The 12,313-nt window shown below is 45.7% G+C and overlaps 5 protein-coding genes and 1 non-coding gene across 6 annotated transcripts; 4 read left to right on the forward strand and 2 right to left on the reverse strand.

Annotated features, from left to right (window-relative positions):
- The first annotated feature begins 103 nt into the window (after window positions 1-103).
- On the forward strand, window positions 104-2,523 carry BKA55DRAFT_661715 (major facilitator superfamily domain-containing protein). The gene is made up of 7 exons (XM_046197589.1): window positions 104-298; window positions 364-836; window positions 926-1,172; window positions 1,288-1,367; window positions 1,443-2,140; window positions 2,217-2,367; window positions 2,427-2,523. The coding sequence occupies exons 2-7, from the start codon at window positions 543-545 to the stop codon at window positions 2,460-2,462; spliced, it is 1,506 nt and encodes a 501-aa protein (XP_046051620.1). The 5' UTR covers window positions 104-298; window positions 364-542; the 3' UTR covers window positions 2,463-2,523.
- A 3,483-nt stretch (window positions 2,524-6,006) lies between these two features.
- On the forward strand, window positions 6,007-7,771 carry BKA55DRAFT_591738 (putative extracellular lipase; the record flags this gene model as incomplete). Its single annotated transcript, XM_046195294.1, has 2 exons — window positions 6,007-7,558; window positions 7,617-7,771. The coding sequence occupies 2 exons, from the start codon at window positions 6,007-6,009 to the stop codon at window positions 7,769-7,771; spliced, it is 1,707 nt and encodes a 568-aa protein (XP_046051621.1).
- A 507-nt stretch (window positions 7,772-8,278) lies between these two features.
- On the forward strand, window positions 8,279-8,382 carry BKA55DRAFT_t90. Its single transcript has one exon. It is a non-coding gene; the product is annotated as a tRNA-Leu (tRNA).
- Window positions 8,383-8,529: 147 nt separating this feature from the next.
- On the forward strand, window positions 8,530-9,530 carry BKA55DRAFT_293977 (kinase-like domain-containing protein). The gene has a single exon (XM_046185562.1). It carries the CDS (start codon window positions 8,651-8,653, stop codon window positions 9,476-9,478), a length of 828 nt encoding a protein of 275 aa, XP_046051622.1. The 5' UTR covers window positions 8,530-8,650; the 3' UTR covers window positions 9,479-9,530.
- Window positions 9,531-9,582: 52 nt separating this feature from the next.
- Window positions 9,583-9,993, reverse strand: BKA55DRAFT_687207 (uncharacterized protein; the record flags this gene model as incomplete). The annotated part of the gene is made up of 1 exon (XM_046199031.1): window positions 9,583-9,993. The coding sequence occupies one exon, from the start codon at window positions 9,991-9,993 to the stop codon at window positions 9,583-9,585; it is 411 nt and encodes a 136-aa protein (XP_046051623.1).
- Window positions 9,994-10,703: 710 nt separating this feature from the next.
- Window positions 10,704-11,845, reverse strand: BKA55DRAFT_536627 (uncharacterized protein; the record flags this gene model as incomplete). The annotated part of the gene is made up of 2 exons (XM_046189848.1): window positions 10,704-10,780; window positions 10,831-11,845. The coding sequence occupies 2 exons, from the start codon at window positions 11,843-11,845 to the stop codon at window positions 10,704-10,706; spliced, it is 1,092 nt and encodes a 363-aa protein (XP_046051624.1).
- Window positions 11,846-12,313: the final 468 nt, after the last annotated feature.

The raw sequence follows: 12,313 nt of genomic DNA on the forward strand, positions 1-12,313 counted from the left end.
AGATACACATCGCCGCCGCCATAAGCCCCATGCTCCCTAGTTCTTCTTGCTCGGCAATTTCACTCGGCTTGCAAATAGTTCAATGACACCCGATTCGTATCAACTTCATGCACCAGGTGACCAGGTTGTCGCGGGTATGTACTGTATGCTACGGCCCGCACACTTTTGGTGTGCTTCCGGCTGGCACGACGACCAGGAAATGCACGATTTACAACCTTCATCCACCACCTCCATTCATCCCACGCAAGCGATGTAGCACGTATAATCCCCGCTGTAAACGGCGGCTCTTGCTCTCAGGGTACGTTTGCCGCATTATACCGAATATCAGGAGGAGATGCGGGGCCCTAATCTGTATAAGTAAAGAGGGACCAGACACGCTCTCGAAGTATCCTTCCTCGAGTGATTACCGATTTCATTAATTCATCAAATTGGACTACTTCGGCTTTGTCCTAGTGTACTTGCTTTGCTTACCTACCCAACCCTTTAACGTCTCTGAGATACAATTCCCCCCACCCATCAGTAGCAGTTTCGACTCGCCCGCGATGAGCGCCTCAGAAATAAAGGCCATCGATGCTGAGAAGACGGACGCGGAGCCCGGTATCCGCACCGTCGAGTCGACCTCGCCCGGCAAGCTTGAGCTGCCTGACTACGCGCGTGCTCTGGCTGAGTTCGACTACGCCCCCGAGGAAGAGCGCCGGATCCTCCGCAAGATCGACCGGCGGGTAGTTATTACCCTCGGCTGTCTCTACTGCGTCAGCTTAATCGACCGTGTGAACCTGGGAGCAGCAAACATCGCCGGCATGGGCCGCGAGCTGGAGCTGGTCGGAAACAGATACGTAGGTGCCACCTCCGCCAGACAATGCTTCTTAGCGAGAAAGCGAAAGGAACTGTTCTGAAGAGCTGACCGTCGTCTGCGCACTATCAGTCCATCGTCACGCTCGTCTTCTTCGTAGCATACACGTTGTTCCAGCAACCGTTTATCGTCATCGTGCGAAAGATTGGCCCCCGAAAGTTCCTCTCTCTGATTGTGCTCCTCTGGGGCGCCGTCACTATTGGAATGGGCTTTGTCGCGGACTGGGAGCAACTAGCCGGGCTGCGAGTCGTCCTCGGAGTCTTCGAGGCAGGATTGTTCCCCGGCTCCGTTTACCTGCTTAGCACCTGGTACACGAGATGTGAGACTAGCCCGACGGCGAGCTTGTGGCGGCGCGTGCTCGCCCGCCCCTGCCCTGCTGGCCTAAGCCCCGTCCAAGATGCGGAACTTTGTGCTGACGACGTATGTGCCGGTAGACGAGGTCGGAAAGCGCTACTCCGTCTTCTACCTTGTGGGCAGCGGAGCCTCTGCCTTTGCAGGCATCTTAGCCTATGGGGTAAGTTGTGCAGTTGAATACGACGCAACATAGAAGTAACTAGGGGCTAACACATACCCTCTCGTCGACAAACAGCTCCAGCAAATGGACGGCCTCGCTAACCTTCGCGGCTGGCGCTGGATCTTCATTATCGAGGGCATCCTAACGTGCCTGCTGGCGCTTGTTTCCTACTTGCTGCTGGTTGACTTCCCCGACTCAGAGACTTATTTGTGGAGCTTCCTGGACCAACGTGCAAAGGACTGGATCATTGCCCGGGTAAACGCAGACCGCGGTGACGCTCGTCCCGAAACCTTCAACTTGCGCAAGTACCTCTCCCCAGCCAAGGACTGGAAGGTCTGGGCCTATGCCGTCATCTTCTGCAACGTCACGACTATTAATTACGCGCTGGCTTTCTTCCTGCCCATCATACTAACGAAGAATATGGGTTTCAGCGTCGGAGCCGCGCAGTGCCTCGTAGCTCCGCCCTATGTCGCGGCCAGTGCCTTGATCTACGGAAGTGCTTACTTTAGCGATAAGCATCGGCTTCGTGCGCCCTTTCTCGTCATGAACATGATTATTGCTGTCGTTGGCCTGCCTATTATGGGCTTTCATCGTAATGCTGGCGTGCGATACTTTGGCGTCTTCCTCGTCACCTCGGGAGCCTTGGCATCCATCCCTATCGTGCTCTCTTACCAGGCCAATAACATCCGAGGCCAGTGGAAGCGAGCTTTCTGCAGTGGCGCCTCCATCGGATTCGCAGGTATCGGCGGCATCGTTGGTGGATTGATCTTTAGGTTGGTGGTGTTCTCTCGCGCTGCTTCCTGTGGCCCATCTAGCTAAGGTGACGTTAACATTGACTCCTATGCGCAGAGCCCAGGATGCCCCTTACTACCGACCTGGCCTATATATCTGCATCGGACTACTTGGTCTAAGCATCCTACTTGTCGTTTGTCTGACCGCTGCATATCGCACCTTGAACCGACAGGCCGACCGCGGTGAGAGAATTCTAGAGAACGAGGACGTAAGTTATTGCCTCCCCCTGTGCTTGTCTCCGGTCCTGGCTGAACGTACTGTCGGTAGGGCGAATTTCCACTTGATTTCCGTTACACCTACTAGGGACGGTAAATCTCTGCGACTAAGCTTGGATGCTGCTGTGGATCTGGGGGAGATGGCTGGGCTTTAAGCCACGATGAGAGCGCCGTGTCTCTAGAGCCCTCTTAACTAATTTAAGTCTACTACGGGCGCCTTTAGATATTAATCCCATAGAGGAATTTCAAGTAGATATAGCGAATATGTAGATGTTTATAAAAACTAATAAGTCTATCTTAAGTTATTTTAAAGATTTTAAGTTAAGATTCTAAAAGGAATAAAATTAATATATATAATAAATATATATCTTAGATAAGTATATTTCTTAAAAAGTTTTAACCTTTAAAATAAGAATTACTTAAAAAATATAATAAAACTTTAAATTAATTTAAATTAAATTTTTTTTAAAAAAAAAATTTATTATAATTATTTTTAAATATTATTTAATTAGTTTTTTTTTTTGTTTTTAAGTTTATAAGTTAGCCTTAAAAGATATATCTAAATATCTCTAAAGTCTAATAAATAAAGTAAAATTAATAAAAAAGTAATAATTTAAACTATAGATTTTTATTTTATAACGTGTTTTATAAGCGAGTGACCCATATAAGCGAGTGACCCAAAAATCTCAACCTTCTCAATTAAATCGGCAATAAAAATACCACAAATTATCAGATCAATTAAAACTAATCGCTATATTCTTCTAAATTAACCTCAATTTCCTCCTGACAGGTCCTTGTATTATGCCCGGCCCTGCCGCATTTGCTACAATGTAAAACCCTCGGTCCCTTAGACCTTCCGCGACCACCACTTCTCGACGATTCGGCTGCTACCTGCGTATCAACATCCATCTGATCAATTGCTTGTGATGCCTCTTCTATAGTCAAAGGCCCTCCTTTCTGTAGTCTAGTCCTTTTCCCCCTCCGGCGTCGCTTTACTATCCGATTCTCTTGTTCAACTTGTTGAAGCCTATCCTCTAGTAGGACTATCTTATGGATAAGGACGCTTGTTGCCTTCTCAAAATGCTTAACAGCCTCAATAATTGACTCTGGGGAGCTGCTCTTATGGTTTCTAACCCTTCCCTGTAGATATTTAGAATGCGATTGGGCCTCTAGTAGTGTCTTTGGGGTCCTTGCAGTCCAAGGGGTTGAAGGTATCGTGACCTCTGCGGGAGGTGTCGGGGTCCGTAATTGCACATCAAGCTTTGAGATGACATTTTCTGGGTCAAAGGGAGCAAGCCCAGCTCCTCTAAAACCTCCTTTGATATTACTTTCTGTAATAGTAGCTCGGTGGGCGGCATGAAAGGCAGGAAAGAACTCGATCTTGGTGATGTGGTTTATAGAGCATCCCATTAGACGCTCTATTTCTCGCCCATAGGCCTTTTTCAGCGGCCCAAAGCACCCTACATCAAGAGGCTGGAGTAGATGAGAGGCATGAGCAGGCATACAGAGGGTAATAATCTTATTCTCCTCACAATATCTCTCGAATTCGATAGAGTGGTGGCTTTCATGACCATCGAGGATTAAGAGACGATAAGAACCAACTGATCGGTCCTTTGTTGATCGATCAAAGTGCTGTAGCCAGTCAAGACCTAGCTGGTTATTGGTCCATCCATTTTCGCTCAATGCAATGACCCAATCGGCGGGGAGGTTGCATTCTCGGTACCAATTGGCAAGATGATATTGGCCTGAACCAATGATGAATGGTGCGATCGATTGACCTTCTGCATTGACCGCTTGAATCACAGTAATCCATTCACGATTTCCAGGCTGTATCTTCTTTGGTATCCCTCGCCTTTCTGAGCTTGTGACGACCATTCCGGGCTCAATCATACCCATCATAAAGCCGGTCTCATCAAAGTTCCAGATATCAGCTAATTGGATACCGTATTTCGCGATCGTATTCTCTACGAGGCGAAACCAGCCCTGAATAATAGTCGGATCTTCGCATTTAGCTCTCTTATAGTCATATCTCCGAAATCGACATGCCTTTAGCTCTGGTTGTCGTTGGATAAAGTTATGAACCCAGAGCTTGCCGACTGGTAATGCCTCGCGATCGGCAAGTAGAGAATTGGCCATTTTTTCCACAAAATCGCGCCGAGGGGGGAAACCTCGGGAATCTAGGTCAAGGATAAATTGAACTATCGTCTGTTCCTCTAGATCAGATAGGTTCCGTGATTTTGTGGTTATATCACGCTTTGAATGAATGCCATTCCGGCGGCGACCTAAGGTGCGGTGATTGACCTGATATACAGTCGCCGCCTTTCGGATACTTAATTTCGGGTCATTTTGAAGGGCCTGAAGGGCAAGAAGTATCCTAGCTTCATATGAAGGCTGTGGCATATCGGGTTGTTGAAAGATATTGAATTGAATGATGATAATGTAAGTTGAGGGATTTTTGGGTCACTCGCTTATATGGGTCACTCGCTTATAAAACACGTTATAATTTTTTTAATACTTAAATTTACTTATATTATAATATTATATAAAATAAAATAAAATAAAGTAATATATAATTTAATAAAACTTATAAAAGAATTTATTAAAAATATAATATATTATAATAATTATAATAACTATTTTAGGGTAAAAGGTCTAAGCTTTATTAGTAGGGTTAAATAGATATTTATAGTAATAGATATAAAGGAATATATTCCCCTAAGGATTTTAGTTTTTTATGCTTTTTTTTATATATAATTTTATACTTTTTTCTTTATATTAAATATTATTAAACTAATTATTTAATCCTCTATCTTATAATAAAGATTTTATTTTAATTAAACCTAACTAGTAGTTTATACTTAGCTTATAATTAAGAAGTATTAGAATATATTATCTTATATAATCTTTTCTTTAATATTACTCTTTACCTTTAAAATATATAATATAAATTTTTATTATATAAAAACTTAATACTAGGATTTTATAGCTATTTCTTTTAATTTAATATAAAAACTTAATTTAATTAAGTATTTCTTAGTAAATACCAGTAACTTCTTTATACTTTAGTCTTTAAAACTTTAACTAATTATATAATCTTATTTATATAATTTATAATTTTCTAGTATTTCTTTTAAAATACTTTTATAACTTTAATATATAAATCTATTTTTAAAAGAATTTTATTAGTATTATATAAGCTTATATAAGAGTTTTAAACTTAAAGGTTTTTTTAGATAATAATAGGGAAAGATGGCTAGTTTCTGGGTGTGGCTGGTTTCCCTGTATTTAATATTATATTATACTAGTTTCGTACCAATGGTTTAGTAACTAGAAAAAGGGGAGTACACCTAACCTATGCCTTGGGGTCATAATACGGGTTAACCCGGATTCGACTTATTACCTCCATTTTATCCACTTCTTGGGGTAAGAAAACATTATTCTCTGCTAATAAAACGGTAATTACAAATCTCTGAACTAAACAAACTAAGCAGCAAATCAGCATTCTTACCAGGAAACACTTTTATATTTCGGTAAGATCTTTAAATACAATCATATCTTCCCCTTTCGCATGCTATCTGCTGTGCTACGAACTTCATTTTTCCGAGATTTAATCCAACGTTTCTCAGCCCCACATGCAGTTTCCACTTACTGGTGCGACCGCGCTCCTAGCTACTTCCGGAGTCCTAGCTGGAATAAAGGATGAAGTTACTGGACCAACTGTTCGTATCCAAAACGGAACGATTATTGGCAAATATGTCGAGACCCACAACCAAGATCTTTTCTTAGGAATCCCTTTCGCGCAGCCCCCAGTCGGAACTCTTCGCTTCAACGCGCCTCAATCCATAAATAGGACCTGGACAGCGCCTCTGAATGCTACTGCGTACGGTGCCCACTGTATCAATTACTTCCTGGATATGCCTTTTGGCCCCCCTGACCTCGCCACGAGATATCCCCAGAGCGAGGACTGCTTAACGATCAATGTTGTCCGGCCAGCAGGAACGAAATCCCATGAACGTCTTCCTGTATTGGCTTTCATATACGGAGGCGGTTTCCAAGAAGGAGGCTCTGGCGACGACAGATACAATGTTAGCGCCCTCGTTGAGAAGTCCGTTCAAATTGGCCGGCCGTCAATTGTGGTCAGTATGAACTATCGCCTTCAAGGATGGGGCTTTCTGGCTGGGAACGACATTCGCGGCCAAGGTCTCCTGAATCTTGGTATTCAGGACCAGCGACTTGCTCTGCAGTGGATTCAGGACAACATTGATGCATTTGGAGGAGACCGCCGGAGAGTCACCATCCAAGGAGAATCAGCCGGTGCTGCTTCGGTGGGCTTTCACTTATTAGCCCACGGAGGACGGAACGACGGCCTATTCAGTGCTGCGATCTGTCAGAGTGGTGGACCCTACTATTTTGGCAGCTTTGCGCCAGATGCCCAGGGGGAGAAGACGTATAAGAGCGTCCTAAAGGCGACCAACTGTACGAATGCGCATGACACACTGCAATGTTTACGCGCCGCACCTTTCGAAACTTTGAACACGGCCTTCACTGATCTCACATTCCTTCCAGTCATAGACGGAACCCTCGTCACTGAATATAGCTCTACTGCTCTTGCGAAGGGTCGGTTTGTGAGGGTCCCTCTGCTCATCGGTGCCAATACCGATGAGGGTAAGGCCTTCGCCGGCATGGGTGTTAACACGACCGATGAACTCGGTAGTTACATCATGCACTTCCCATACATACATACCACCAACAATGAAACCATCCGCGGTCTGCTGGAAGCCTATCCCGAGCCGGGTACCAACTCGACACATGGCCAATCGGATGATACCCTTCCCGTGTCTGAACCGTACGGAAACCAATTCCTGCGCACCGCAAGATATATCGGGGATGCCATGTTTATTGCTGGGCGGCGATACTCGTGCGAAATCTGGACTCAACATGGCCTCCCCTGCTACAGTTACAGGTTTAACACAATTCCTGGCGCCACCGATCCGCTGTACTTTGGCGCGACCCATTACGAGGAGATTGCATTCGTCTTTGGTAACATCTTGGGAATAGGAATGCCATCAAATGCTTTTGATGTTCAGCCCATCGAACGGAGAGAGAACTATGAGAATCTAAGTGATTTGATGGGCCAGATGTGGATGAGTTTTGTTGCGACACATTCCCCCAATGACCACAAAGGTATTCTACATATCGATCAGTTTCTAGTGAGACTTCTGCTAATCATTACATTTTAAAGTGAAATCGTTTCAGGTGGCTTGGCCTGAGTACAGCCTGAAGGACCCCCGGAACATGGTATTTGATGGGAACACGACAAGCTTTGTGGAAAAGGATAACTGGCGTGCCGACGCAATACAGTTAATCATCGAGAGATCCTTGGATTTCAGTCATTGATATGCCTAATCCTATTGACACATAGGATAGATAAGTGTTATACAAATCTCAAGTCCTAACTTAACAGCGAGGCCACCTCTGTTTTGTAGTACAGGTGTTACGACCTCCGCGGTTACATCATGTGGTACCCACAAGAACTCCTCCAATTAACTAGCGACTCACGCCCCCCCTTCTCTTCTTGTATCGTGAGCCGCCACCAGTATATATACACACTCCTTTAGCAGTAGATAGAACTTAGCTCACCAGCTATTAATAAAGCTTCTTTATATTAATAAGCCTCACACATATTACTTAATTATTAAGAGACATAACACTTCACTACTACTTAGTACAACTCCCTACGACTTTGCTAATAAATACCATTAATTGCATACGTAGGTGATAATCTGCCTGCTGCTAGTTGCTATTATAAAGGAGAAATACTTAAACTCAACAGCCTCATTACAGCAGCCAGCTTTGTTCAGCAGTATATATTCGGCTTACGAGTATACTACTGTCCAATCACAAGGCAAGATGGCCGAGCGGTCTAAGGCGCTGTGTTCAGGTTCAATTCGAACTAGTAACGATTCGCAGTCTCGAAAGGGGCCTGGGTTCGAATCCCAGTCTTGTCAGCTTTCTTTTTGTCCTTTCTGGCATTGAGAAATCCATCACTCATTCAAGACAATAAGTTTCTTGGCGAGTTAAGGCGCAACGTTCACTGGCTACTTTATTGCTGCATTCAAACACTCGTACTGCGCTTGCTACATTGTGCAACTAACCGGGTTTATTCAATTACCAGAGGTTACCCCAATCTTCTGTTCTCGCTATGCTCAATCAGCCGAATGAGGTTCCCCTCACAAATCATTACTCAGCACTTCAGCTATTGCTCCAACACCAACAATGAAGCGACTTCAAGAAATGAAAAGGCGAGATCAACGAATCGCACTCTATGGCGACTCTCCACCGCCTCCAAGAACACACGCTCCTTATCCAGAAGGTGAAGTCATTTACAGCTGCCTTTATCGCAACATAGTCCGACATGGCAATACCGTCACAAAGTACACAACACATCCAGATGGCATGGGCGTTAATGATCAACCAAACGAGGCATTGGTATTAAAATTCGTCAAAGAGCACACGACGATACCGGTGCCCGAGGTCATTAGTTCTGACTGGGATCGCATTGAGATGGAGTACATTGAAGGCCAAACACTGAAAGAAGTCTGGCCCTCACTTAAACCAGAAGAGCGCACGGCAATGCTGGCTCAGCTCAAAGATTACATTGCCCAGATGCGCGCGCTAAAAGGTACATACCTCGGCCGCTTTGATGGCCAAGGCGTCATTGTTCCCAGCATGATGACTCGATCCGGCGGGCCTTTCCATACCATTGAATCATTTCACGACTGGCTTGTTCGACCGCCGAAAAGAATCACGGAGCAGTCCATGTACTGGCACCAAATAACAGAGCAACTTGCGGCTGACTGTCCCATTGTGTTTACTCACGCCGACATCTCATCCAGAAACATTATCATACGCGACGGTCGGATAGTCGCGCTTCTGGACTGGGAATGGGCGGGTTGGTATCCCGAGTATTGGGATTATGTGTTTGCGCTCCGAGGCTTGGATAAGGTTGATTGGGAAACGCTGGGGAGTCAGGTGCCGTCGCTATTCGAGAAGCGCTATGATCTTGAGTACATATTGGTCAACTTTATCACTACTCTGTCATAGAGCTATGGCTCATAGCTGCTCTGTACTCCAAGACACTCTGCCAGTCAAATGCTCTCAATACAGCTCTGTCAACTATCCAACACAGCGATCCAACAACTTGTCCATCAACTCCCCTTCAACAGCGTCATACCACTCCAGCGTCTGATACCCTCGGAAACAAGTGCCTGAAGCCCCTCGAGAATAAAAGTCTGGCAATTCCAATCACTCATCTTCTCCCTGCCCTCAACTGGAGTAGCCGCAACAACATTGACCGGCTCCATCTCACGACCCTTCCAGACCTTCACAGCCCCGACATTAACGTGGCTGAGGTAGGTGGCACTGAGAGCCCAGTCTACTCTCCTGTGAATCCTGTCGACCTTCCATGGGTCGCCTTCATCTTCGTGCTGGGCGTGGACGGTTTCATGAAAGCCTGGGTCTTCGGGGGACGTGAAGTACGCAAGTACGTGACGGGCGAAATAGAAATCGGGGTTTCCTCTGAAGATGTATAAGGTGATGCAGACGGTAGATTGGCTCATTCTTGGTTTGGCCTAAGGCCGGCCGAGAAAAGGGCCTAGCTTTTGGTGAACGAATTTATGGGAGACAGAAGACAGCACGATTGAGAACAATGAATTTCTAGACGAGTATCTCTCTCAAGGACCTAGACTATCGCGCCATCCTCTATGCTCAACCAACCGAGGATATGCCCCGTCAGCGGTTAGATAAAGTCTGTTGGCCGACTTATAATTTGTTTGTCCATGTTGTCCAGCCTAAAAGCAGCGTATTCGCAGTGCATTCCGGTTCTGTAACTGATACTGGGATATTCTCGGATTTTTTGAAACGTTGGTTGTCCCTCCAATAGGTGTCTCTCGTTTTTGAGAATGTCAGCCACATAGCAGCAGCAGGCGCCGGCCAAGGCCAATATCTGCCTTGCTAACAAGGCGTACTCATTCTTCTCAAAGCACTGTTGATTTCGGGGCATGCATATCAGCTCATTTAGCCGCTTGATGGAACATTGAGCATCCTAGCCAGGCAGCAGTCTGCAACCAACAACCTACAGCAGAAACGCTGTAGCCAATGACAAGCAACCAACAGTTAACCACCAACACTTCACAACCAACCATCACAATCACATGCAGGGCGACTATGTTAACGACTAAACTCTGTGCTTTGGTGGTTCTTGAATTAGGCTAACCGTAAATATCGTATGCATTTGATAACTAAAGAGAGTAGGAGAGAAGAAAAAAGGTTAATCGCGAATATGTTGAAGATAATGTTCTGAACCCTTCCACTTCTGTGCATCAAGGAACACCCCAATTGCTTTATCTAGACACTGGTAAGCCCATTAGTCTTTCAAAGCACTCATTCTGACTTACTTATTTCGCGTAGATGTTCAACCTCTCTAGGCGAGCGGTAAACATGCGTAACAAAATCTTCAAGCCCCTCAAAAGACTCGGCCTCGAAACTGAGGAGCCCCTCGAAGTAGACCGTCACGAGATACTCCTCAAATGAAAGGCCGGCAAGGGAGAAATCTTCCTTTGAAAGCTCGCTCGTGTCCATGGTTTCTTCATCCGTCTGTTCTTCCTCACCCGCTGATTGCTCTCCGTTGATGTCATCATCCTCATTGAAGCATGCGTACACGTCAACTTGGGACACCAAGACACAATGGCCTCCCGACAAGCTGAGATACAAATATGCAAAGGCGCAAGATTGCTGGTCAAAATGAAATCGGCACAAGTAGCCTCCTTGGCCGTCATCGATGGAAGCAGGGCATTTGATCAGCTTCGATAGTTTGAAGTACCAGGCCGAAAAGCTCGGGAATCGGTGGTGCAGCGTGTCGCTTCGGATAAATGCCTCAAAGCCGGGGGGAAGTACAAGGCCCAACTCGCTGACTTTCTTGACTAGAGCATCGGCTTCTGCCTTTGAAGCTACAGGACGATCACCTTCATTTCCGTTGTATTCGGCCATCTTTTCAGCCATGTCCTCGTCCAAGGGCTCAAGCCACCCAAATGAACCATCCAGCTTCATCCAGGTTACTAGATGGGGCGGTGAACAACGAATATAGGGTCCATATTTAAGCTTCAGCGATAGATCGGCGTAATCCTTCCTGGGAATTTCCTCACGCAATGAAACACAATCATCATCCAAGGGCGGGATGTAAGATGGATATGAAGGGCAAAGGCGACGGCTACTATGGGTGCTTTGCGGGTGAAACAAGGCCGTCATTCGTTGGGCGTTGCGAGTCCATTCTTTGTAGGGCCTGAATGATATATCAGCTGCGGCATATAGAGCTTTGTTGAAAGTGTGGAGGACAGATAATAGGTCGAATGGATTGAGATGTTTCAGAATTGCAATAGTGACTTCTGGTGGGAGGTTGTGAAATGACGGCATGGTAGCAAATAAGTTAACAGAGCTTGGAAAAGTGGTAAAGAAACTAACTGCCTTTATAAAGGGCGGCTTTTACCATTGAGGTTTAGTATTATGTGGCGTCGTGAACGCGGAATCAAGAGTACACAAGGTGCACCCCACTATTCCGCAGGGTTACCTTTATCAGCCAATGCTTTAACAGCTCGCCACGCAATTCTGGCGGGTGAGTGTTAGTGTCACTGCCGGTTTTGTGTATCCCTGTCGTTTCCAAGTCCCGGCCTGTTCCAACGTTCTCTTCTTCACCACCAGTATCTCCTTATCCCACACGTGAAGAAGATCCTACATTGACTATTGGGGCCAGGCGGGTTCATCGTTCATGGATATACGTGTCGAGGCAATTTGGGCGTGACGCGTGAGGGGATTGGCTGTCCTGTCCGTGTACAGAACCCGATAATAAAACAAGAATGGGGACAAGTGTCAGCAGATTAGCTG

The sequence above is a fragment of the Fusarium redolens genome (assembly GCF_020744475.1).
Source record: "Fusarium redolens strain MPI-CAGE-AT-0023 chromosome Unknown BKA55scaffold_5, whole genome shotgun sequence".
NCBI classification, from domain to species: Eukaryota; Fungi; Ascomycota; class Sordariomycetes; order Hypocreales; family Nectriaceae; genus Fusarium; species Fusarium redolens.

Bases quoted from the DNA above. Each gene is read 5' to 3' on its own strand.
- BKA55DRAFT_661715 (XM_046197589.1), top strand. From the start codon at position 543: ATGAGCGCCTCAGAAATAAAGGCCATCGATGCTGAGAAGACGGACGCG. The intron at 837-925 runs GTAGGTGCCACC...GCGCACTATCAG, and splicing joins AGCTGGTCGGAAACAGATAC to TCCATCGTCACGCTCGTCTT. The intron at 1,173-1,287 runs GTGAGACTAGCC...ATGTGCCGGTAG, and splicing joins TAGCACCTGGTACACGAGAT to ACGAGGTCGGAAAGCGCTAC.
- BKA55DRAFT_293977 (XM_046185562.1), top strand. From the start codon at position 8,651: ATGAAGCGACTTCAAGAAATGAAAAGGCGAGATCAACGAATCGCACTC.